Below are 26,268 nucleotides of genomic sequence, written 5' to 3'. Positions count from 1 at the left end.
GAATGTGAAGATGGTTTATCGTTTAGCTAAATAGTGTTTATTTTGTTCCTCTCTGTGCAAATGTTCTGGTGGCCATATTGTAGGCTACCCTATCATTCTGCATGTATTAATATGGTCTCATTTTATGCAATGTATAAATTCCCAATTAGTAGACAATAATGTTCAGTGAATGTAACTTTCACTTTAACAGATGACGTAAACTAATTTAATTCAATCTGTGCTGCTTGAGTTTTTTGCGAGAACTCCTCTGTTGTGGAAACGACGGAAGCGCAGTTCTGGATTTTGGTTTGACTGGCAGAAAGAAGGATGGAGTTTTTGACAGGAAACCCGTTTTCTACACCGGTGGGCCAGCGAATAGGTAATTGTTACATTTTAACTAATAAAGTAGGTTTGTAGATAGTTTACATTGTTGCATCGGACATGACAGGCTACAAGACATTGGTAGGCTGTTGTTGGAAAACAGACACTATCACTCCATAAAACGACACTAGATAATCCGTAGGCTATGGAAAGGGAAATTGGCGTTATTGGTTACGTATTTAATAAGAAACTAAACTGACAATTGCTTGTTTATAGTTAGTTAATTGATCAAGATTGACAGTGCACGAAGAGATTAGATTACGCTATTACTTGACTGACACTTGCACCGCACAATAATACCCTAGAGGCGGGTTTACAGTGTTTTAATCCTCAGTTTCATTGGCCAGTTTGGGTATTGTTGCTGGTCTATAGACCAATTGTTTGGCAAGCTCTGGGTGGGGTGGTGAAAAGTTGTTCCCTTCCTTCGTGACCTAATTTTAAGAAAGGGGAATTTATTAAAGTTCCAATGCAGCCATTTTTATCTCCGATATCAAATCATTTCCGTGTAACAATGAAGTACTTTACTGTGAATGTTTTAAATTAAAATGGTCAAAAATAAACAAAATGTACTTCTTAGCAAAGAGCAATTTCTCAAGCAATAATTTTGCTAAGACTGTGAGTGGGAGAGGAAAACTGAAAACTAGCTGTTATTTGCAGAGGTTTGGAACACTTTCTTATTGATATATTAACTAATTTACCAGGTAGGCCAAAACTCCATCCCACCAAAACAGGCAACAATTTCAGGTAGACTTTTCCAACATCTCTTACACTAAAAGGACATTATCATTTTCACAATTTCACAGTATTATTTCCACCTAATAGTGTGAAAATATATATCAAACACAGGAAAATCACATTTTTGACTGCACTGGGCCTTTAAGAAATAATGGACTAACATATATACTGTAGATGTTTCAGAGTGAGTAACGTTGCTGATTAATAATTAATCTGCTTGCCAACTTGATTTTATGTAGACTACAAGTGGCCTATTTTATCTTATAAGCTTGAAAACTCCCCCTGTGACGTAATTATAGATGGAAAAACAATCTGCCTATTTTAATGTATATGACCACAATGAGACAGTAAGAGAGGTTGTTCTACTTTCTCAACTGAGCTAAATCCTGTTTCTATCCCCTCCCTTTCAGAGGAATGAAGACAGAACATTTAATTTGCTTAAATAAACGTCTGCCAAGGAACCTAATGCTGGTCACATGAACCAGTCAGTTAGATGGAGAAAGAATGAGTTTGACAAACAAATAGGGATTTAACTTGTATACATGAGTTGAGGCATCATCAAAGTTGGTTAATTAACAACTATTGAGAGTTGTGTTATGAGGCAGAGACCATTTCACATTGACTATGTCTTCCAGATAATTTTATGCAAAATAAAGTGCAATGTCTCGATTGTTTTTGTTCTCAGAATATGCAACCAGCTCCAGTCTGCAGTCGGAGGACTGGGCCCTCAACATGGACATCTGTGACATCGTCAACGAGACAGAGGAGGGGTGTGTATCCTCTGTTGACATAATGGACTGTTTTTTTTCCTTTGACAGCTTACCGTATTGTGCTCTTGTTGTTTGAAGTTGATCGTTTACCTACAATGATTACAGGCCTAGAGATGCATACAAAGCAATAAAGAAGAGGATTGTTGGAAACAAGAACTTCAGAGAGGTCATGCTGGCATTGACTGTGAGTGTCATATTTACCTCTTTCATTCACAATACTTTTTCCTTTTCTTCATGAACTTGTAAGCTAACTTTCTTTCTCTCTCCATCTCTCTTATGTCATGTTGGTTTTCAGGTACTGGAAGCGTGTGTGAAGAACTGTGGCCACAGGTTCCATGTGCTAGTCTCAACCAGGGAGTTTGTTGAGGGGGTTCTGGTCAGGTCCATCTTACCCAAAAACAATCCCCCTCTGGTCCTGCATGACAGAGTGCTCAGCCTTATACAGGTGAGAGATGGCATACGGACTCATACCTTCAGTAAGTCATAGAGCTGTGTTGGAGTTGACAGCTAGGTATTGTCGGGTGTGTGCTGTTTATGATGTGTTTTTGTCTATTGTTCAGGCATGGGCAGACGCATTCCGCAGCTTGCCAGCTCTGACGGGCGTGGTCTCTGTGTACGAGGACCTGAGACGGAAAGGACTGGAGTTTCCCATGACTGAACTGGACGGATACTCCCCCATTCACACTCCAAATAGGGTATACCTTCAAACAATGACTGGTGAAAATGCATGCATTTCCTCACTGACAAATACAGAGTACAACTTTCTGCCTAACCTCTCTAAAGCTGTTTTAACTCCCTACTCCTTAACACTATTCTCTAACTCAATTGGTCCCTGTGCTCTGCCCACCAGACTGTGCCTGATAACGGGCCTACTGTCACTGTATCTGCTGCACCCTCATCCCCCAGGCCTGTCACCCTATCACCACAGCTTCCTGCATCCCAACAGAGCGAGCAGGGACCCCTCACCTTCACACCTTATCAGGTGATTGGAATGCTCCCGTCATACAGGGGCCTCTAAAACGGCATGGCTTTTATTTTAGTAACACAACAATCTTTTGCATGCAGGCTAAATTCACTCCAGGGCATTACTGTAAAATCCAATTACCTTGTGCACTGTGGATGTTTCAGTTACTTGTTTCACAATCAGAATGTATAATAAAAGTTGATGCTTTACAGTATTTTGCCAACCCCACCCCACACAATTTAGCATATGAGTGCTGATGCCATTGACTCCTATTCCAGGTTAAAAAGTTGAAGACCGACCTCGGAGTGGTTCGAGGTAACCTGACAGTGATGTCAGATATGATGTCTCAACTGGATCCAGCAACAGCCAAGCATTCAGACACCGAGCTGCTTCAGGTTAGTTGGTTCGCTCGCTGGGCTCTCTCTATGGCTGTCCATCCATGGCTGTGACACGTCATCTGTTTGTATCCATCTCTCTTTTGTCCATGGCTGTCTTTTCGCTGACTCTCTATATCTCCTTCTCTCTCTCTCTCTCTCTCTCTCTCTGTCAGTAGGAGTTGTATGCAGCATGTAAAGACATGCAGGATAAGATAATGGAGCTGGTCCCAAGACTCAGTGAGGAGAAACTGACAGAGGAGCTGCTGGTTGCCAATGACGAAATCAATGCCACGTTTACTCGCTACCAGAGGTATTGTCCTAAATGATCAACATGAGATGCAGTCAATAATTCCTGCTATGATAGCAGTATGATTTTCATTATTTCCTTTCCAGGTTTCAGAGACAAAGAGCTACACAGCAGGTAAGTGTTTTTTCTTAAGGATCTGTGGTCCTTTACCCATATCACAAATGCATGTTTGGATGAGAAATATGTACTGTTCAACTTCTTCACATTTTCTCAATCGCCTAGAGCCCGACCTACGTCAACCTTATTGACCTCAGTGCAGCAATCAAGCCTGTTGTTACAGCTCCCACCCACAGCCATCTCAGCCGATCAACAGTGGACACAGTGTCTAGTCAGATGACAGGACTCAGTAAGTAACTACAGTGTTCCTCGATCTGATAGAGGTTCTCAATGTGTCTCTATGGTACAATTCATTCTCTTACCCTGTTTTCCACATAGGTATGAGGGAATTCGATGAATTTGCACAGAACAGGAACATCTCACAGACACGACCGAGGTAATAGACAGCTCCAACAAAAGTCCAGGTTTTGCTTTCATGGTAGAATGGATTATTCAGACTCATAGTGAGAGGGAGCTTACAAAAGGAGGTCTCAAGACTTTCTCCTGGCTTAGTACTGTATAACAAATGGACTAGTGCTGTGGTTGTCTTGTTACTCCCTGGCTTGTTTAGGTTATAACAGTCCTGCTCCAGCTAAGGTGGTGCACTAGTCTAGACCGGAAGTGAACCTGACTGGCTCAGAATGGAGTCTGACATGAACTGCAAGCTTACATGGCTAGTGAGAAAACTGTGCAAACATTTGCATTACAAATGTTGAAGGAACATTTCTCCTCTATTTGGTTTTCCAATAAAGTTGTTCATACTTAGGCCAATGGTTACTTGTGGAGATGGCTATTATTCTACTACTGTATGTACACTGTAAACTGCATAATTTTGTAAGCAGTGAAATGTGTGTTTCAGTGAGAGGAATGAAGGTGTTGTCGACAGTCTGGCTCAAGCACAGAACATCAGATTACAGAACACTGGAACGGTCAGTAACCCCAGAATGATTTAACCCGAAAGGATGTTTGTTTAGGAAGGGCATTGCTTGTGTCCATGGAGTCCTTATGCCCTGTGGAGTGTTACTAAGTGTCACTAATATGTACAATAACCCAGTGTCTTAGTTAATGTGTAGGTCTGCCCTGCCTCTATATGTGTAAACAATGTTCTCTGTCCTGACACAATTTCACGTGCAAAATTGGCAATTTTGTTAGTGCTATAAGATTGTCTGTCTGTGTCTCTGTTTTGTCTCCTTGTTCATAACCCAATGGTTTTGTGTTATTGCATACATGTCTACCGGTATCTTTGTTCGTAAATAAAAATGTATCTGTGTAAAGGGTGACAGCCCAGACTCCACCCCCCTCAGCTCCTCGACAGATTGGATGATGGAAAAGGGAATGGTGGGTCTGATTGGCTGGCACAGTGCCATTCCTTTTGCATTTCACCCCTGGGGCTTATGCAGGGATGTTTTGCATTCAAGCATGTTTAGTGTGTATTTAATGAATGATTGTTTCCTTCCGTCTTTGTACCGAGATGGTTGTATGATCTCTTTTCCGGTGTGCCTGATCTGTATATTTTTAGCTTACTTTGATTTTTGCATTCATGTGTTGAGTGTTATAACTGTTCATTTCTGAAACTGATAGATGGTGTGTATTGGCACATCTTAAATGGATACTTCTGGATTTTGGCAAGGAGGTCCTTTATCTACTTCCCCAGAGTCAGATGAACTCGTGAACACCATTTTTCTCTGTGTCCAAAATGGCCTCATTGCCAAAATCCCCAAGTATCCCTTTTTAATCATGACTCTTCTAAATCATTACAATGCTTGCTAATTTACTCCTACTCTGTTCTGTTTTCCCTGCCATAACTTTGGTGTGGTGGATGGATCTCTTGTTACCCCGTCTAAAATAAACTGGTTTCAGTTTGTTTCAATCAGAATACTAGGGGTCAGCATGCTTGAATGGTGGTTATGTGTAGATTGCCCAAGAATAATCTAAAGGTCTACTCTATCTACTCTAGATTCTGGTCATCACAAGAAAACAGTGGCTTACAGTAACCTCTTGCCTAACTCCCCCAGATCCCTGTGAGTCAGACGTCTGTGATGGATGACATTGAGAAGTGGCTGGATGTGGACGAGGTGGGTCACTGTTAGCATTCACTCAATGTCATGGTATACAAGCAGAGTCCAACTTGGTTCCATGTTATACCAGTGCCAGTCCTCTGTAATTTGGTGTTATGGACTAAACATAGTATACAGTAATTGCAAATGCCTGCACGGTGCTTTACCCCAGCAAATGTAACATTCCTGGATTCTTGAACATATTCAGTTTTGTTTGGACATGTGACTGTTGACGTGAACATAAGTCATGGCTTTCATGTGTGTTACAGGAGGATGACATGGCTGATTCAGAGGGTGTGACAAGTGAAGGTGAGCTTCTATTTCTTAGTTCCTCGTCCAGCTCTCATCCACTCCCTGGGTATCGCTATGTAGATCCAACAACAGTTTAGTTTGCTTCCTTGTACTATTACAAAGTCCTGACTGATCCTTTTTGAGACCAACAAAGCCCGCCTAAGGCAACTTCTCCTTCTCCCTCCTTTTAGAGTTTGACAGGTTTCTGGCAGAAAGAGCGAGAGCAGCGGAGCGACTCCCGTCCCTGAAAGCTTCTTCTCGTGACGACAACAACCACTCAGAGTCATAGGCCAAGCTGCAACCTGTCACATAACCAATGCCATTTTCCCAAATAGTGTGAGAGGACTGAACTGGCTGAATGTATGATTGGCACATACAGTGAGTAAATGACTGGTGGGAACAACAACTCCTGACAATAGGGTTGTGCTACTGACACTCAGGTAAACTACAGAACTACTTTATGTTCAACTCTCCTGGGTTAAGGTCTTTATCTAGTATGTTTAATGTATATTTTTATGTTAAGGCTAAATTAACTTGGACCAAGTGTTTTTAACTTACACTAAAAGAGTGCTTTTATGATAAGAACTTAAGTCGTCCCGTGCCACAATGTATACAGATATCCAGCAGAGGAGGCTGGTGGGAGGAGCTATAGGAGGATTGGCTTATTATAATGGCTGGAATGGAATTGAATGGAATGGAGTCAAACATGTGGTTTCCTTATGTTTGGTACTGTTCCATTATTCCATTCTAGACATTATAATGAGCCTGTACTCCTATAGCTCCTCCCAACAGCCTCCTCTGGTATGGCTGCAGATACAATGATTGAGTTTAATTCCTCTTACATTTCTTAGAAGAGAATGGAATATGCCCAATATTTTCAGATGAACATTGAATGGTGCGCATTCCAGAAAATGCAGGCATGATAAACACAATGTTAGTAGATTGCAATAAGCTATAATTAGGGGAAATTAATTATGTGATGCTCATGATGAATCCCATTTGTAATACAGAACACTTTTTTAGGAAGAGCAATACAAACCTAATTGTTTCTGGAGTACTTGAAGTTTATGAAATATTACACAATGTCATGATGAAATACTGTAACATTAAACACAGATGAAGTCTTAAAGATAGTTTGTTTTTATTCACTCTGGGAGATGGGTGCTGAGCGTGTGGGCTGATTTCATGGTTCTGCAAATATGACTGATTTCTGTGTTTGTAAAATTGGTATACCATAATTCCACTAGTCTGTGATTGAATAACACACAGGTTTTGCAATTTCCAATGTCATTTAAAAAAGCATGTTGAATCTGTCAAGTACTTACAGGAGTGATAATGCTTTTGTCATATCAACTTTAAAAGGTGTCTGAAGAAACTGGGATGCCATAACTTTTACACGGAACAGCGACGGGCTGAGAGGAGTTCCAAACAGCTGGGGCAAGGGGAAGTTGAACTATGTATTTTTTCCTGATACAAGGAATTGATATCCCAAGTTCAACGTTTTAAAAACCAACGTGCCCAAAACCAAAGTATGGAAGAGGCAATTTAGAAATGCGTTGTGAAGCATAAACTAGGCCAATATTTGGTTCTCTGAAATACTGAATTTTGATCTGTAAATCTCTATTCTGCATGGTATCTAAACTATACTGAACGAAAACATAAATGACAATTTCAACAATTTTACTGAGTTACAATTCATTAAATAAATGTAACCAGGTAGGCTAGTTGAGAACAAGTTCTCATTTGCAACTGCGACCTGGCCAAGATAAAGCATAACAATTTGACACACAACACAGAGTTACACATGGAATAAACAAAACGTACAGTCAATAATACAGTAGAAAAAAGAAAAAAAAGTCTATATACAGTGAGTGCAAATGAGTTAAGATAAGGGAGTTAAGGCAATAAATAGGCCATGGTGGTGAAGTAATTACAATATAGCAATTAAACACTGGAATGGTAGATGTGCAGAAGATGAATGTGCAAGTAGAGATACTGGGGTTGAAAGGATCAAGATAAATAAATAAATACAGTATGGGGATGAGGTAGATAGATGGGCTGTTTACAGATGGGCTATGTACAGGTGCAGTGATCTGTGAGCTGCTCTGACAGCTGGTGCTTAAAGCGAGTGAGGGCGATATGAGTCTCCAGTTATCAAATGAATAGCATGCATTTAGTTTTACTTGCGTTTAAGAGCAGTTGGAGGCCATGGAAGGAGAGTTGTATGGCATTGAAGCTCCTCTGGAGGTTAGTTAACACAGTGTCCAAAGAGGGGCCAGAAGTATACAGAATGGTGTCGTCTGCGTAGTGGTGGATCAGAGAATCACCAGCAGCAAGAGCAACATCATTGATGTATACAGAGAACAGAGTCGGCCCGAGAATTAACCCTGTGGCACCCCCATAGAGACTGCCAGAGGTCCGAACAACAGGCCCTCCGATTTGACACACTGAACTCTATCAGAGAAATAGTTGGTAAACCAGGCGAGGCAATCATTTGAGAAATCAAGGCTGTCGAGTGGGTGGACATATGCCCTCCCAGGCCCACCCATGGTTGCACCTCTGCCCAGTCATGTGATATCCATAGATTAGGGCCTAATTACATAAAGGTAAAATAAAACTTAGGAGCCCAGCCAATCAGCATGATTTTTTTCCCCTCAAAAGGGCTTTATTACAGACAGAAATACTCCTCAGCTTCATCAGCTGTCCAGGTGGCTGGTGTCAGATGATCCTGCAGTTGAAGACACCAGATGTGGAGATCCTGGGCTGGCGTGGTTACACGTTGTCTGCAGTTGTGAGGCCGGTTCGATGTACTGCCAAATTCTCTAAAATTATGTTGGAAGTGTCTTATGGTAGAGAAATTAACATTCAATTATCTGGCAAGAGCTCTGGTGGACATGTCACAGTATCTAACGAAGGTGGCGCCCCTCCTCGGTCGGGCGGCGCTCGCCGGTCGTCGTCGCCGGCCTATTAGCTGCCACCGATCGTTGTTTCTGTGTCTTTTGGTTTTGTCTGTCTATGCCGCACCTGTTTTGTGTTTGTCATTAGTGGGGGGTTATTTAGTGTGTATTTTCAGTTGGGGTTCTCGTGCGGGATTGTTTATTTGTTCACTCAGGACATTTGTGATTGTATCCTATTAGTATACATTATATTGCCGGGCTGCGCCCCGCGCGCTGTTTGTTTTCCAGTGCGCTTATTTTTGGGAAAAGTGTTTTCTCCTGGCGGACTTCGCCACGCGCCCTGTGCCCTACGGCTATTGCATTTGTTATTTATTATTAAAACTCAGTTGCTCCGGCCCTCTGTCTCCTGCTCCTGATTCCACATCTCCACTGGTCCTAGACAACCGTGACAGGACATTCCTGCAGTCAGCATGCTGATTGCATGTTCCCCCAAATGGAGACCTCTTTGGCAATGTGTTTTGTGACAAAACTGCACATGTTTGTGTCCTTTTGTCCCCAGCAAATGAGTAATGCTCACTAATAGGGATGTGAACCAATTTGTGCACAAAATTTGAGAGAATTTCTGGGATCTTTTATTTCAGCTCATGAAACATGGGACTAACATGTTACATGTTGTTTATATTTTTGTTCAGTATAAATAAAGATTGCTGTCTTTGTCTTTTTCAGAATAAGCTGTTTACCTCCATTTCTGTAGAACGGCCAAAGGAGGCGGTGTTGCAATCTACTGCAGATATAGCCTGCCTTTGGCCGTTCTATCTTGTCTGAAAATGTTGTAGTTAGGGATGGAGATTTCAGAGGTTTTGGTGGTCTTCCTAAGCCAGGATTCAGACACGGCTAGGACATCCGGGTTGGCAGAGTGTGCTAAAGCAGTGAATAAAACAAACTTAGGGAGGAGGCTTCTAATGTTAACATGCATGAAACCAAGGCTATTACGGTTACAGAAGTCATCAAAAGAGAGCGCCTGTGGAATAGGAGTGGAGCTAGGCACTGCAGGGCCTGGATTCACCTCTACATCGCCAGAGGAGGAGTAGGATAAGGGTACGGCTAAAAGCTATGAGAATTGGTCGTCTAGGACGTCCGGAACAGAGAGTAAAAGGAGCAGGTTTCTGGGGGCAATAAAATAGCTTCAAGGTTTAATGTACAGACAAAGGTATGGTAGGATGTGAATACAGTGGAGGTAAACCTAGGCATTGCGTGATGATGAGAGAGATATTGTCTCTAGAAACATAATTGAAACCAGGTGATGTCATCGCATGTGTGGGTGGTGGAACTGAAAGGTTGGATAAGGTATAATGAGCAGGGCTAGAGGCTCTACAGTGAAATAAGCCAATAAACACTAACCAGAACAGCAATGGACAAGGCATATTGACATTAAGGAGAGGCACGTGTGCTTAGTGTTATCGTGATTTGTGGTGGCTGCTGGTGTTGTTAAACCCATATTTCTGCCACCAATATAACTACTAAATTGTTACTGTTCACTTTTGTGTACCTGATAAAGACTGACACCTAGTGCTGATTTATGAATGGCTTATTGACTGCACGTCCTCTCGTGTACAGCTGGCACTCTTCTGTATTTGTCAGTAAGTACACAATGGCAGAAATCCCTCACTCATACTCTCTCCAGCAGTCATGCAAGGTCACTGTGGTAATTGTTACTGGTAAATCAAGCTTTCTCTGGCAGTTGGGTCAGTATTTTTATGGTATGCATGTCCTCTGGAGAACCGGCTTATATATGCTTACCTATTGTTTCTCTCTCTCCCCATACAGACATATTGAATTTCTGTGCAAACAACTATCTGGGCCTCTCCAGCCATCCCCAGGTAGTGGAGGCAGGGATAGAGGCCTTGAAGAAGTATGGTGCTGGGCTGAGCTCAGTGAGATTCATCTGTGGCACACAGGTAACCTAAAGACTGCTTGCTCAAGTGTTTCTGGTGGTTCTGTGTGAGTTCACATTACTCTGTGATTGTGTCTCCTCTCATTCTCGTATTACCATATGATCCACAAGACATTCACAAAGATCTGGAGCAGAAGCTCTCTCAAATCTATGAGCGTGAGGACTGCATCCTATATGCCAGCTGTTTTGACGCCAACGCAGGGCCATTTGAGGTTTGTGATTCTTGAATACATTAACATGTGATTAACTGTTTTATAACATTCTGTTGCATGGTCTGTCTTTACCGTTTCTGTGCCACTGTATTAAACATGCCTAAAGTAGTAATGCACTCTTTTTCTACATCAGGTTCTGTTGGGCCCTGACGATGCAGTTCTTTCTGATGAGCTGAATCATGCCTCTATTATTGATGGGATCAGATTGTGTCGGGCCAAGAGGTTCAGATACAAATACATGGACCTGAATGACTTGGAGACCCAGCTGAAAGAGTCCCAGGTAAAGAGGGTGCTATACACACATTGAAATAATAATCTCCTTGAGGTGATTATGTGGGATAATGACAGCAGGGTAAGGAGTAAGACAGTCATCATCTGCTGTCCATCTTCCAGCTAGAGGATTTCTAAACCCTGTCCTCCCCATCCTAATACCTGCACTACCTTCAGCCATTACACATATTTCTTAGAATATGATTGCACAGTATCTTTTTTTAATTAAGGGCTCCACCTTTCATGAAGCTTATTATGCAGAATCCTCTTGAAATCCATGAAGCTTGAAACCATAGTGATGGTAAATAAATAAAGGTTGCTGAATTGATTTTAGTGTTAATGGGCTGTGTTTGCATCACAGGTCATCATGGCTCCCTGTCCTCCTCAGTCATCTCGTCTACGCCTCGTTGTCACGGATGGTGTGTTCTCCATGGATGGTGACATGGCTCCATTGAAGAGGATCTGTGACCTGGCAGAGGAGTATGGAGCCATGGTCTTCATTGACGAATGCCATGCTACAGGCTTCATGGGCCCACGAGGCAGGTGAGTGATGGTCCGGGTGGAGAGAAAAATGGACAGATGGAGAAATTATGATAGAACTTTAATGATGTAACTATGATAGAACTTTAATGATGTAATTATGATAGAACTTTAATGATGTAATTATGCCTAGGAAAACTAAAAAGGATGATGGTTTCGTAGCCAATTATGTCGACCAATAGTGTTATTACATTTTGTTTGCAAAGGCACAGATGAGCTCCTGGGAGTGATGGACAGGGTTCACATTGTCAAGTCTACTTTGGGAAAAGCACTGGGAGGTGCAGCTGGTAGGTTTCCCTCTGTTTTGACTCAATAATGGAGTTGCATAACGGTACTGTATGTTCTCAATTCTTATGAAATGTCACTATTGACAATGTAGGCTGTGTAATTGAACTCCATAAATGGATGACAAAACTAACTTGAAAATATAGATTGATATAGGGCATTTAGAAAGTATTCAGACCCCTTGACTTTTTCCACATTTTGTTGTGTTACAGCCTTATTCTAAAATGGTTTAAAAAAACTAATCAGTCTACACACAATACCCCATAATGACAAGGCAAAAACAGATGTTTCTACAACTTGATTGGAGACTACCTATAGTAAATTAATTTGATTGGACATGATTTTGAAAGACACACACCTGTCCATTTAAGGTCCAACAGTTGACATTGAATGCCAGAGCAAAAACTAAACCATGCGGTCGAAGGAACTGTCTGTAGAGCTCGAGACAGGATTGTGTCGAAGCACAGATCTGGGGAAGGCTACCAAAAAATGTCTGCAGTATTGAAGGTCCCCATGAACTCAGTGGCCTCCATCATTCTTAAATAGAAGAAGTTTAGAACCACCAAGACTCTTCCTAGAGCTGGTCTCCCGGCCAAACTGAGCAATCAGGAGAGAAGGGCCTTGGTCAGGGAGGTGACCAAGAACCTGATGGTCACTCTGACAGAGCTCCAGAGTTCCTCTGTGGAGATGGGAGAACCTTCCAGAAGGACAACCATCTCTGCAGCACTCCACCAATCAGGTCTTTATGGTAGAGTGGCCAGACGGAAGCCACTCCTCAGTAAAAGACGCATGACAGCCCGCTTGGAGTTTGCCAAAAGGCACCTAAGGACTATCAGACCACGAGAAACAAGATTCTCTGGTCTGATGACACCAAGCTTGAACTCTTTGGCCTGAATGCCAAGCGTCACGTCTGGAGGAAACCTGCCACCATCCCTACAGGGAAGCATTATGGTGGCAGCATCATGCTGTGGGGATGTTTTTCAGCGGCAGAGACTTGTCAGGATCAAGGGAAAGATGAACGGTGCAAAGTACAGTGAGATCCTTGATGAAAACCTGCTCCAGAGCGCTCAGGACCTCCGACTGGGGTGAAGGTTCACCTTCCAACAGGACAACGACCCTAAGCACACAGCCAAGACAAAGCAGGAGTGGCTTTGAGTGGCCCAGCCAGAGCCCGGACTTGAACCCGATCTAACATTTCTGGAGAGACCTGAAAATAGCTGTGCAGCGACGCTCCCCTTCCAACCTGACAGAACTTGAGAGAATCTGCAGAGAAGAATGGGAGAAACTCCCCAAATACAGGTGTGCTTAGCTTGTAGCGTCGTACCCAAGAAGACTCAATGCTGTAATCGCTGCCAAATATGCTTCAACAGAGTACTGAGTAAAGGGTCTGAATACTTATGTAAATGTGATATTTCATATTATATTTTTTTGGGGGGGGGGCTGTAATGTAACAAAATGTGGAAAAAGTCAAGGGATCTGAATACTTTCCGCACTGTATAAGGTGGATATGGGTTTTCTATCTGTTTTCTCTCAGGTGGGTACACAGTGGGTCCTAAACCTCTGGTTGACCTGCTGAGGCAGCGCTCTCATCCGTACCTCTTCTCCAACTCCCTACCCCCTCCTGTCGTGGGCTGCGCTACCTGGGCTGTCGAGCTGCTCGCTTCCAATGAGATTGCTCAGTGTCTGGAACAAAACCATGAGGTGGGAATCGGGGGAGGGGACTGGGGCCTCTGTTTTGGTGAATGTGGTAGACACCATCTATGCTTATGGAACAGTTAACATAGGAGCACAGACAAAAACAGATAAGCCTTTTTGTGTTGGTCTTTGTGAAAAATACGTATGAGCAAAATCATGAATAGGACATGTTTGAAAAGAGCAATTGAATCAATCAAATGTATTTATAAAGCCCTTCTTACATCAGCTGATGTCACAAAGTGCTGTACAGAAACCCAGCCTAAAACCCCAAACAGCAAGCACGGTGGCTAGGAAAAACTCGCTAGAAAGGCCAGAACCTAGGAAGAAACCTAGAGAGGAACCAGGCTATGAGGGCTGGCCAGTCCTCTTTTGGCTGTGCCGGGTGGAGATTACAACAGAACATGGCCAAGATGTTCAAATGTTCATAGATGACCAGTAGGGTCAAATAATAATAATCACAGTGGTTGTCGAGGGTGCAACAGGTCAGCACCTCAGGAGTAAATGTCAGTTGGCTTTTCATAGCCAATCATTCAGAGTATCTCTACTGCTCCTGCTGTCTCTAGTGAGTTGAAAACAGCAGGTCTGGGATAGGTAGAACGTCCAGTGGACAGGTCAGGGTTCCATAGCCGCAGGCAGAACAGTTGAAACTTGAGCAGCAGCACAGCCAGGTGGACTGGGGACAGCAAGGAGTCATCAGGCCAGGTAGTCCTGAGGTATGGTCCCAGGGCTCAGGTCCTAAGAGAGAGAATACTTAAATTCACACAGGACACCGGATAAGACAGGAGAAATACTCCAGATATAACAGACTGACCCTAGCCCCCTGACACATAAACTACTGCAGCTTAAATACTGGAGGCTGAGACAGGAGGGGTCGGGAGACACTGTGGCCCCATCCGACGATACCCCCAGACAGGGCCAAACAGGCAGGATATAATCCCACCCACTTTGCCAAAGCACAGCCCCCACACCACTAGAGGGATATCTTCAACCACCAACTTACCATCCTGAGACGAGGCCGAGTATAGCCCACAAAGATCTCCGCCACGGCACAACCCAAGGGGGGTCGCCAACCCGGACAGGAAGATCACATCAATGACCCAACCCACTCAAGTGACGCAACCCTCCTAGGGACGGCATGGAAGAGCACCAGTAAGCCAGTGACTCAGCCCCTGCAATAGGGTTTAGAGGCAGAGAATCCCAGTGGAGAGAGGGGAACCGGCCAGGCAGAGACAGCAAGGGCGGTTCGTTGCTCCAGTGCCTTTCCATTCACCTTCACACTCCTGGGCCAGACTACACTCAATCATAGGACCTACTGAAGAGATGAGTCTTCAATAAAGACTTAAAGGTTGAGATCCAAGTCTGCGTCTCACATGGGTAGGCAGACCATTCTATAAAAATTGAGCTCTATAGGAGAAAGCCCTGCCTCCAGCTGTTTGCTTAGAAATTCTAGGGACAGTAAGGAGGCCTGCATCTTGTGACCGTAGCGTACGTGTAGGTATGTACGGCAAGACCAAATCGGAAAGATGGGTAGGAGCAAGCCCATGTAATGCTTTGTAGGTTAGCAGTAAAACCTTGAAATCAGCCCTTGCCTTAACAGGAAGCCAGTGTAAAGAGGCTAGCACTGGAGTAATATGATAAACATTTTTGGTTGTAGTCAAGATTCTAGCAGCCGTGTTTAGCACTAACTGAAGTTTATTTAGTGCTTTATCCGGGTAGCCGGAAAGTAGAGCATTGCAGTAGTCTAACCTAGAAGTGACAAAAGCATGGATACATTTTTCTGCATAATTTTTGGACAGAAAGAATGACCTTGAGATTGACTAATCCCTTGTGCTGAAAAAGTGACAATCTGTGTTTATTCTGCATTAAACACTTTTGCTTGTTTCATCTCTTATCTGTACTGTGACCTTCACAGGAGGTTGGTGGCACCTTAATTGGGGAGGATGGGCTTGTGGTAATGGCTGGAGCTGTATTAGTGGAATGGTATCAACCATTCCATTTGCTCCGTTCCAGACATTATTATGAGCTGTCCTCTGCTCAGCAGCCTCCACTGGTGTCCTTCCACACATGTTTACAGTTTCAAGAGCACTACATGTTTCCCAGAGAACCCAGTTAGCAATAATGAAAGTTGAAGGCAGTGATACTGTATAAGGAACGAGTGCTATTTCTGTAATGTCTTTATTCTCTCCCCCTCTCGTAGGTTCAGAAACAAAATGACCGAGGCTGGGTTCACCATCTCAGGCTCTGACCACCCTATCTGTCCTGTGATGCTGGGGGATGCCAGACTAGCCTCTCTGATGGCTGATGACATGCTGAAACTAGGTGAGGCAACAGTTCAGGCTGAATATGAATGGAGCACAAGCACATTTCAAACATTACAATACAATCTGTATATTGGTTTGAAATACTCTATGGATTTTTTGTCCACTCATTGTCCACTCATTTTTATTTTTGAAAAGCTTGATCAAAAAGATTTCTGTGGAATTACAAATGAATGGACACATCAACCTGTAGAGGGAGACAGAGATATACTCATTGATATTTTGTATTCAACAATGTTGTCTCACAAAATGGGAGCTGACAACAATCAGAAACCTAATAGGTTATTAGCTGCAAACTACACTGCTTGAATACAAGGGCTGGAAAAAAATATTAATTTTAATCAGGCCTCCAATCTGCCCTTTCTTGAAGAACCGTAGTCTTCAGTGTTATGTCTATCTACTACAAGTACCCATTATTCTGTCTCCCACAGGAGTGTATGTGATTGGGTTCTCCTACCCAGTGGTACCAAGGGCAAAGCCAGAATCCGGGTCCAGATCTCAGCGGCCCACACTGACCAGGACATTGACCGCGCTGTGGATGTTTTCATACAGACAGGCAGGAAGCATGGAGTTCTGTCTTAAATAGAAGAACTCGTGGATCATTTTGCTGCCAATAAGCAAGTTAAAAAGACAAGCAGCTTGCAGTGTGGACTGTGGTTACAGGTTACACAGGCCTATGAATGACAGTGCGACAAAGATAATTTATTACATACAATACACGGTAATGTATTACAGATGAAGCTCAATTGTGGTCAATACTATTTGTGTTGCATTTGTGTTGCAGTTGAATGAATAAAATACTTTTGTTAATAAAACGTTGGTATTTTCTAATGGAGCTAGCTAGATATGGTTTTAATACTGGGTAAGCTAGAAGATATTTTAAAGTCTTGTTTTTATTTAGAGCAATAAACGTGTGCTTGAATCAACCGTAACTTTGTAAACACAACGAACAGAGTTGACGTTTCAGTTTGTTGTAGCGCCACGACGACGCCTTGGTCGTATGTTTAAAAAAAAAAAAGTTTATCCCAGTTCTTTTCCCGCCACAAACTCTTGCAAGTCCCACCCTTCTACAATCAGGATACGCCTCCTGCAATGCAATTCAGCCAATCAATATCACTAGTCGATCATATCTCCCAATTGCAAAGCGTCACTGTTCGGTCTCGCGGGAAAGTGACGCAATTTTTTTTGCCGCGAAAGAGTCAGCGTGGAATTCATTGTCCACAGAAGACCATTGGCGTCAATCACCAGAAACTGTTTTGCTTTTAGGATTATTGCACTTTGCGCACGCAAACTTAATTTTCAGCACTTTGTAGATATAATCGGTGCATTATGTCTGGTTTCGACGACCCGGGAGTTTATTACAGTGACAGCTTCGGGGGTGGAGATGGACCCGGGGATGAATGTGGAGTGAAACGGAGCCAGATCAAGAAACGATTCCGTGAATTTCTTCGGCAGTTCAGAATTGGGACCGATCGCACCGGTTTCACCTATAAATACAGGTAAGATCGAGATTGTATGAAGTGCCACGAAGTCATTGTCGATGGCTACCGCCGGTTGGTGTGATGTTCCACAGATACCCACGTTAAGTTAGCTAGCCAGTTAGCTGACAGTTAGCCAGTTACTGTAACGTTAGTTAGCTAACTACCACTGATCACCACAATGGTCTTGAAGGAATAAAGTTTGACTCTTCAAGGTCCTGTGATTGAGTTTGTAGGTCGTTTTTATTTGCCTTATGATTATATTCGCATTCTGTTTTTAAGATAATCTATATCTTATTGTTCATGTTGTATTGTTGACCTGTTCTGCTGTGTAGAGATGACCTTAAGAGACACTACACCCTGGGGGAGTACTGGGTGGAGGTGGAGATGGAAGACCTGGCCAGCTTTGATGAGGACCTGTCAGACTGCCTGTACAAGCTGCCCTCTGAGAACTTGCCGCTGGTGAGAAAATTGAATAGGCTGAATAATTCATGGATTAGATGGATTCCGATATTTTCTGTTGCTGATCGTATCATACTGATCTTATATTCTATTTGGCAAATAATTATATCTGAAAATGATCCCTTTAAACTGAGCCCTGACATTATGATTGACAGCTGGAGGAGGCTGCCCAGGAGGTGGCTGACGAGGTGACCAGTCCCAGGCCCCTGGGAGAGGAGACAGTGCAGGAAATCCAGGTCATGCTGAAGAGTGACGCCCATCCTGCCTCCATCCGCAACCTCAAGGTAAGAAACTCTGAGGATGCAATGCTGGGCCTTTCACCTTTCAGTTGGTTCATGTAGAAGGTGGCGTGAAAGATGTCCCTCAATTTCCCATCCATTTAACATGCCATGACTCTGAACTCTCCATTTCTCTCGCTCTGGTAGTCGGAGCAGGTGTCCAGGCTGGTGAAGGTCCCTGGAATCGTCATCTCTGCCACGGCTGTGAGGGCCAAGGCCACCAGGGTGTGTTTGCAGTGTCGTGGCTGTCGCTCTGTCATCAGTAACATCTCCCTGCCCCCAGGCCTGCAGGGCTACGCTCTTCCCCGAAAGTGCAACACGTGAGTGCAACCCTCTGAGTTGTTGAGTGTTTGTGTGCACACTCCAGGGCATGGAGAAAATGCATAAAGTCATTGTGTGTGTGTAAAATCATCTGCTTTATCATTGTGTGTGTGATTTCATTCTTAAACATGTCTCTCTCAGTGAGCAGGCAGGCAGGGTGAGGTGTCCTATAGATCCCTACTTCATCATTCCAGACCGTTGTGTCTGTGTGGACTTCCAGACCCTCCGTCTGCAGGAGTCTCCAGATGCTGTGCCACACGGAGAGATGCCCCGCCACCTGCAGCTGTACTGTGACAGGTAACACACACAGCATCATCTGTGTGCCTCAATATTCTCAATGAAATGCAATTAACACATGCCCGATATATACACACAGTGCAAAGTGAGACCAACGAGTACATGCCACATTACAGCTCATGTTCTGCCTCCCCTCAGGTACCTGTGTGACCGTGTGGTCCCTGGGAACAGAGTGACCATCATGGGGATCTACTCCATCAAGAAGGTGGCCCAAACTAAGGGCAAGGGCAGAGATAAAAGTGCAGGCGTGGGCATCCGCTCCTCCTACCTCCGTGTGGTGGGCATTCAGCAGGACACAGAGGGAGCAGGTAGGCACCATAAGGCTACTAGAGGTTAGATTACTTATCCAACATTATGTCCTATGTGGGATAGTGTTAGATATAATGCCATCTTTGTCTCTCAGGTCGCGGGGCCACAGGGTCAGTCTCCCCTCAGGAAGAGGAGGAGCTGAGAGCGTTGGCCTCCTCCCCCGACGTCTACGGCTCCCTCGCCCGTTCCCTCGCTCCTTCCATCTACGGCAGTGATGACCTGAAAAAGGCCATCGCCTGCCTGCTGTTCGGCGGCTCCAGGAAGAGGTGAGTCATAAACATTGGAAATGGCATGTAGAATTTTTATAGATTTTTGATGTGCGTACATTTCTCTCCAGTGTGTATGTATAATGACCTTTCCTGTCTCAGGCTGCCTGACGGGCTGACCCGTAGAGGAGACATCAACTTGCTAATGCTGGGAGACCCCGGTACTGCTAAGTCTCAGCTGCTCAAGTTTGTGGAGAGGTGCTCTCCCATTGGGGTAAGGATGGGCTTGATGAATGAATATATTAATTTGTGTGTGTGTGTGTGTGTGTGATATATATATATATATATATATATATATATATATATATATATATATATATATATATATATATATTTTTTTTTTAAATTTATTTCAGAGCAATCATGACACTCCCTCAACATAGATTTAAACCAGAATTACAAAGATGGATTCCAGAAGTTTTGTTTGCTGACAATTAATTTCAGTGTGCTAGTGACCCCTATCGAAAGCGCTAACCCATATCTCCCCTCTCTCCCTCTGTCAGGTGTATACCTCAGGTAAAGGCAGCAGTGCTGCTGGTCTGACGGCCTCTGTCCTGAGGGACCCCGTCACCCGTGGCTTCATCATGGAGGGAGGAGCCATGGTGCTGGCTGATGGTGGGGTGGTGTGCATTGATGAGTTTGACAAAGTAAGGAAACATGGACAAGACAGTACATCAATTGCTGAATACTTGACTAGTTTGTTTGCAGACTCTTAACTGTGTCTCTCTTTCCTCTCAGATGAGAGAGGATGACCGAGTAGCCATCCATGAAGCCATGGAGCAACAGACCATCTCCATTGCCAAGGCTGGCATCACCACCACCCTGAACTCCCGCTGCTCGGTGCTGGCCGCTGCTAACTCTGTGTTTGGCCGTTGGGACGACACCAAGGGAGAGGACAACATCGACTTCATGCCTACCATCTTGTCCCGATTTGACATGATCTTTATCATCAAGGACATCCACGACCATCAGAGAGACATGGTGAGGGAACACACTTTAGTCTGTTCTGGGTTTGTGTGTGTGTGTGTGTGTGTGTGTGTGTGTGTGTGTGTGGGAAGGTTAATGCACAGGGATACTGAACACGGCCCAGGCTAGCGCAGTGTTAACACTATTGACCATCTTTTCTCTGTCAGACTCTGGCCCGCCACGTGATGAACGTCCATCTCAGTGCTCATACTCAGACTGAGGGTGTGGAGGGAGAGATCACACTGGCCACACTGAAGAAGTTCATTGCATATGCCAGAACGTGAGTCTTGAGAAATCCTTTATTTCTGCAGATTTCTTCTGTGTATGTTAGATTCTGTTTAGATTGAGTTCATCAACTCTACTTGCAGAGAAACAATACTACACACTAGTATGTACACGTGAAGGGATTTGGTTTGTAACGGTCAAATGTGCCCTGACAGGAAATGCGGCCCACGTCTCTCTGCGGCGGCAGCTGAAAAGCTAAAGAACAGATACGTGGTGATGAGGAGTGGAGCGAGGGAACATGAGAGGGAGAGCGACAGGAGAGCCTCCATCCCCATCACTGTCAGGTACCTATATGATACTTCACCTGCCAACATCATTACCAGTCAGGATACCGTCCATCTGCAGTGTCATAACACTTGGTTCTCCGTGGTCCCCTGCAGGCAGCTGGAGGCAGTGGTGCGCATCTCTGAGTCCTTGGCCAAGATGAAGCTGCAGGCCGTGGCTGGAGAGGAGGAGGTGGACGAGGCCTTGCGGCTCTTCCAGGTGTCCACACTGGACGCTGCGCTGTCCGGCAGCCTCTCTGGTGTGGAGGGCTTCACCACTCAGGAGGACCAGGAGATGATTTCCCGTGTTGAGAAGCAGCTGAAGAGACGCTTTGCCATTGGCTCCCAGGTGTCCGAGCACAGCATCGTCCAGGACTTCACCAAGCAGGTCAGTTACACTAGTCTATTTTGAACATATACTGTGTTGAACAGAGACGGGACCACTTGGTCAATTACATGAAAGTACTTTGGGCATTGGAATGTTTGGCATTTGTCTATGATTCAGTGCTGTCCTCAGTTGGCCTCCGTGTTGCCCTGTATCCTTTACCTGTCCACTGACCAGAATCTCTCTACCCTCTCCCATATACAGAAGTATCCAGAGCAGGCCATCTACAAGGTCCTTCACCTGATGATGAGGAGGGGAGAGCTGCAGCACCGCATGCAGAGGAAGGTGCTCTACAGAGTCAAGTAGTCTCACAGAAAGATGCATATGCACAAAGATTAAGTCACGATGGGCTTTGTAAATATTAGAAGGGACAGGCGTCTCCTCAATTCACTCTTCCTCACAAGCCAGTGGACATCTTCATGAAGTCACGTCGATACGTCTTCTCCATCCTAGACCGTGGTCCGCCTACAGAGCCACTGATGTCTACCTTTTCATGTGTTGCTTTGCCAAGTTCAGCCAACAGTTATTTACTGTTCTATTGCTCTCATAAGTATTTTGGTGTCTATTCTTTTTAGTCTAAACAAATTATGGTATGGAGGCAATTTGGATGAACTGTGTTGTTGAGTTGTTTGGGGTAAGAAAATTGGCATGAGAATGCCCTAAAGATTGTTAAAGTTAAATCGTTAATTGTGTAAGGTATTTTGTATTGACAATAAATAGCAAACTTCTTTATTTAGACATTTCTTATGTTGAAATGGTGTGCATAATCTTTAATGAAACATACTATTTACAAAGATATTGCAATTAATACATGTCAATTTTCATTTTAAGATTGCCTTAGGTGTTTAAAAAAGTACAGTCATGACAAAGTGCTGTAAGTGCACACACCCTTAGCTTGTCATGATTAGTGAAGTGATTCTGCCAACTACATAAAAATACATATTTAAGGACTTATTTCAAGGCTTTAGAATACATAGATACCCATTCCGACTGTTGCTAAAGCAACACAAATACCCAGTGACAACTGCACGATGGACAAAGAGGGGATGATAGCTGGCGTCTTGGCCTTTTCTTGGTCCCCTGCAAAAGCAAAGTAATACCTTTATATAACACACAAGTAAGCTGAAAGATCACTTATTTCCAATCAGCATATGAGTGATGTGCTGTATCCTAAGGTATATCCTATCCTTACCGTAAGCTTCCTTTGTGACATTTAACATTTTCTGTAGATCATCGAAGACCTGTACGAGAAATAACACTGGATGTCTTCATTGAACAAGATATACACAATCATCAGCAATATGCGATGGCACCCAGTAACAGGTTTACAATGCATCGTTCACTAGACCTTCCCAGTTTCACTTCCTCTGCAGTTATGTTTAGCTAGTTTTAATGTCACATGCACAAGTACAGTAAAATGCCTTGTAAGCTCTAAACCCAACAATGCAGTAATAAATAATAATGTAATTCTAAAAAATAAAGTACAACAGAAACACGAGAAAAAGAAAGAACAGGAGAAAGCATACTATATACAGGGACAGTCAGTTCCAGAACCATATTTAAAATGGGCATGGATACTGGAGTGATATCGGTAGATATGTATAGGGATATATGATAAACAGAGTAGCAGCAGTGTATATGATGATTGTATGTGAGTGTGTCTGTGTAGTCAGTATAAATGTATGCATATTATTTGTGTGTGAGCAAATTATGGAGTGAGTGTTTGTGTCTGTGTTGGAGTGTCAGTGTGTGAGTGCATAGAGACAGTGCAAAAATAAAATACAAGTGTCAACTCAGTCTGTGTAGCCATTTAGTTAGCTATTTAGCAGTCATGGCTTGGGGATAGAAGCTGTTCAGGAGCCTGTTACTTGATGCACCGGTACCGCTTGCAGTGCAGAAGCAGAGAGAACTGTATATGACTTGGGTGGCTGTAGTCTTTAACGATTTTCCAGGCCCTCCTTTCAAACCGCCTGATATAGAGGTCCTGAATGGCAGGGAACTCGGCCTCAGTGACGTACTGGGCTGTCCGCACCAACTTCTGTAGCGCCATGCGATCGAGGGCGGTGCTATTGGCATACCAAGCAGTGATGCAGCCAGTAAAGATGCTCTCAATGGTACAGCTATATAACTTTTCATACTGACTTTTCATTACAGTATTAGTTCCCATAACCTATATTCTTACCCAGTTTGCTTCCACCTTTCCTCCCTCTTTCCTTTCACTCACCTGGATGTTGAGTTCGAAGGCCATGATAGCCTCCTCCAGCACCCCCTCCCTCTCCTCCTTGGTCAGCTCGATGCTGTTCATTCTGCTCCTGTACAGCTGCTTGAAGCGGTTAGGGCTTGACACTCCGGGGAAGGAGAAAAACGACAGTCCCTCTCCACTGCTTAACCCAATTGACTTCTGGGTAATCTTCCCTAAAACTTGTCCTCCTGACAGGTCACCTAGGTAACGGGTATAGGCGTGGGCCACCAGCAATTTAGGATTGCCTTCACCAATCTGAAGAGGGAAATAAATAAATGGTTATTACTAAGCAGGCACACAATTAAGATAGTGTGCCTACCCTGCATGTTGGTATATCTATAGCCTGTACCTTGCGAAGTCTCTGTGTATATCTGTGTGTTGCAGCAGGAATGATGACTCTCTTTCGCCACTCCTGTCCAAAGAAGTGTTCCAGATCTCTCTCTAGTGTCTCCAGTCGGGCCAGTTCCTGGGGGAAGTATATCGGTGCGACACCTGGGTGGGAAGCATTTCTGTCCATCTCCTCTTCCAGTGCTTTGTAGATCTCGTAGAGGGAACACAGAAGAAGCTGCCATGGAAAAGAGGGGTTGCAGATTAATACTTAGTACACAGTGAGTGCTCATTTTCCATGACTATGTAGAAAGTTAAACAAAATACATTCTAGGTAGTTCATATTATGAAAACCACTCAATTATTTTGGGATGTGGTTTTTAATTTACTCTCAGATTGCCTTTTCTCACCTTGTACTGCGGAAGAGTTATCTGTCCCTTCTGATAGCTCAGCATCAGTTGGGTGTTTTCTGCCCTCACATGGATCTCTTTAGTCGCTGCTTTTATCTGTTCTGACAAATCACTGAGGAGAGATGGAGAACATTAGAAGGAGGACATCCTGATTTACCCGAGTACAGTAAATGTGAGCCCAGAGTTTGCAGTTAGTAATTGTGTTCTGTATGTTCAATACCTTTACTTTACCATATATCAGCCCTGACCTGGTCTGAAATACAATAATCTAGTCAACATATCGACCGTTCATTACAAAATGACTGTACCTGCCAGGGTTCTGCATATCAACTTTCCGTGCTGAGTTGACTGTCTCCATGTCTGTAATCCAGAATGTTTTATATGGTGGTTATAACATTATTATCCAAATGTCACCAAATGTTACAGTTTATTAAAAAACAAGTCAGTGGAAAAGTTGATAATTTACCTGTGGGGTATTTCCTTGTTGATGTCTTGTTATACAGCTGGTAAACAAAAGCTGCCTCCTTCTCAAACGTGTTTAGAGTTGCTGTGTCCTCTTTGACCTGTGTCCCTTTCTTTATATTTGACTCCCTCGCCTTCTCTCCTAATGTTTGTCAGCTAAATCAAATGGGAAGTGAGAGTGTTCACTCATTTCCCTTATGCTGAAGCTTAACATGACAGAGCAGATTTACCAGTGAGGGGAGAGCATGAGTGAGCAGATGGAATGGTAGAAATCATTAAACACAGAGTCACATGAACCACAGGAAGTGAGTGTGTTCCTTCTGCTATTGAGGGAGAGTATGTTGACTACAGGTGAGAACAAAGTTATAAGCACTGAGTGTTCAAAATATTAGGAACACCTTCCTAATATTGAGTTGCACCCACTTTTGCCCTCAGGACAGCCTCAATTCTACAAGGTGTTGAAAGCGTTCCACAGGGATGCTGGCCCATGTTGATTCCAATGCTTTCCACATTTGTGTCAAGTCGGCTGGATGTCATTTGGGTGGAGGACCATTCTTGATACACACAGGAAACTGTTGAGTGTGAAAAACCCAGCAGCGTTGCAGTTCTTGACACACTCAAACCGGTGCGCCTGGCACTTACTACCATACCCCGTTCAAAGGCATTTAAAACTTTTATCTTGCCCATTCACTCTCTGAATGGCATACAAAAACAATCCATGTCTCAATTGTCTCAAGGCTTGAAAATCCTTTAACCTGTCTCCTCCCCTTCATTTACATGGATTGAAGTGGATTTAACAGGTAATATCAATAAGCGATCATAGCTTTCACCTGGAATGTCATGTTTCTAATGTTTTGTGCTCTCAGTGTTTTGTACCTTTTAGTTTTCTGAAGATGAATCAAATCAAATCAAAGTTTATTTGTCACGTGCGCCGAATACCACAGGTGTAGTAGACCTTACAGTGAAATGCTTACTTACAGGCTCTAACCAACAGTGCAATTTCTAAAAAAAATAAAGGTATTAGGTGAACAATAGGTAAGTAAAGAAATAAAAACAACAGTAAAAAGTCAGTGAAAAATAACAGTAGCGAGGCTATATACAGTAGCGAGGCTATAACAGTAGCGAGGCTACATACAGACACCGGTTAATCGAGCTGATTGAGGTAGTATGTACGTGTGGATATGGTTAAAGTGACTATGCATATATGATGAACAGAGAGTAGCAGTAGCGTAAAAGAGGGGTTGGCGGGACACAATGCAGATAGCCCTGTTAGCCAATGTGCTGGGGCACTGGTTGGTCGGGCTAATTGAGGTAGTATGTACATGAATGTATAGTTAAAGTGGCTATGCATATATCTGATGAACAGAGAGTAGCAGCAATGTGAAAGAG

General features: G+C 43.6%; 3 protein-coding genes and 1 pseudogene across 7 annotated transcripts; 3 read left to right on the top strand and 1 right to left on the bottom strand.

The window, feature by feature from the left end:
• Positions 1–201: 201 nt before the first annotated feature.
• Positions 202–7,086, top strand: LOC115171369 (target of Myb protein 1). 5 transcript variants are annotated; one of them, XR_003871176.1, is made up of 16 exons: positions 202–358; positions 1,781–1,865; positions 1,971–2,049; positions 2,161–2,310; positions 2,426–2,560; positions 2,716–2,847; positions 3,108–3,224; positions 3,383–3,516; positions 3,600–3,627; positions 3,736–3,859; positions 3,949–4,006; positions 4,469–4,538; positions 4,885–4,947; positions 5,567–5,684; positions 5,936–5,975; positions 6,149–6,174. XR_003871176.1 is itself a non-coding variant. In XM_029728109.1 (16 exons), exons 1-16 carry the CDS (start codon positions 307–309, stop codon positions 6,244–6,246), a joined length of 1,425 nt encoding a protein of 474 aa, XP_029583969.1. In that variant the 5' UTR covers positions 203–306; the 3' UTR covers positions 6,247–7,086. The 5 variants fall into 5 exon arrangements, 3 of the variants coding, with proteins under 3 accessions (XP_029583971.1, XP_029583969.1, XP_029583970.1); XM_029728109.1 differs by having other exon boundaries at positions 203–358; positions 5,625–5,684; positions 6,149–7,086; XR_003871177.1 differs by lacking the exon at positions 4,885–4,947.
• A 3,375-nt stretch (positions 7,087–10,461) lies between these two features.
• LOC115171367 (2-amino-3-ketobutyrate coenzyme A ligase, mitochondrial-like) lies at positions 10,462–16,943 on the top strand (annotated as a pseudogene).
• A 366-nt stretch (positions 16,944–17,309) lies between these two features.
• LOC115171366 (DNA replication licensing factor mcm5) lies at positions 17,310–22,172 on the top strand. Its single transcript, XM_029728107.1, has 14 exons — positions 17,310–17,627; positions 17,942–18,068; positions 18,224–18,352; positions 18,494–18,666; positions 18,809–18,964; positions 19,103–19,272; positions 19,368–19,539; positions 19,642–19,753; positions 20,043–20,186; positions 20,278–20,520; positions 20,673–20,785; positions 20,946–21,074; positions 21,171–21,441; positions 21,643–22,172. The coding sequence occupies exons 1-14, from the start codon at positions 17,458–17,460 to the stop codon at positions 21,742–21,744; spliced, it is 2,211 nt and encodes a 736-aa protein (XP_029583967.1). The 5' UTR covers positions 17,310–17,457; the 3' UTR covers positions 21,745–22,172.
• Positions 22,171–25,090, bottom strand: LOC115171368 (heme oxygenase-like). Its single transcript, XM_029728108.1, has 7 exons — positions 24,884–25,090; positions 24,726–24,777; positions 24,418–24,529; positions 24,030–24,245; positions 23,663–23,935; positions 22,631–22,679; positions 22,171–22,518 (listed from the first exon to the last, which is right to left on the bottom strand). Exons 2-7 carry the CDS (start codon positions 24,773–24,775, stop codon positions 22,403–22,405), a joined length of 816 nt encoding a protein of 271 aa, XP_029583968.1. The 5' UTR covers positions 24,776–24,777; positions 24,884–25,090; the 3' UTR covers positions 22,171–22,402.
• Positions 25,091–26,268: the final 1,178 nt, after the last annotated feature.

Source organism: Salmo trutta, chromosome 32 (assembly GCF_901001165.1).
Source record: "Salmo trutta chromosome 32, fSalTru1.1, whole genome shotgun sequence".
Classification (NCBI taxonomy): Eukaryota; Metazoa; Chordata; class Actinopteri; order Salmoniformes; family Salmonidae; genus Salmo; species Salmo trutta.
The sequence above is the reverse complement of the archived record's forward strand: the minus strand, read 5'-3'. Positions and strand labels throughout refer to the sequence as shown.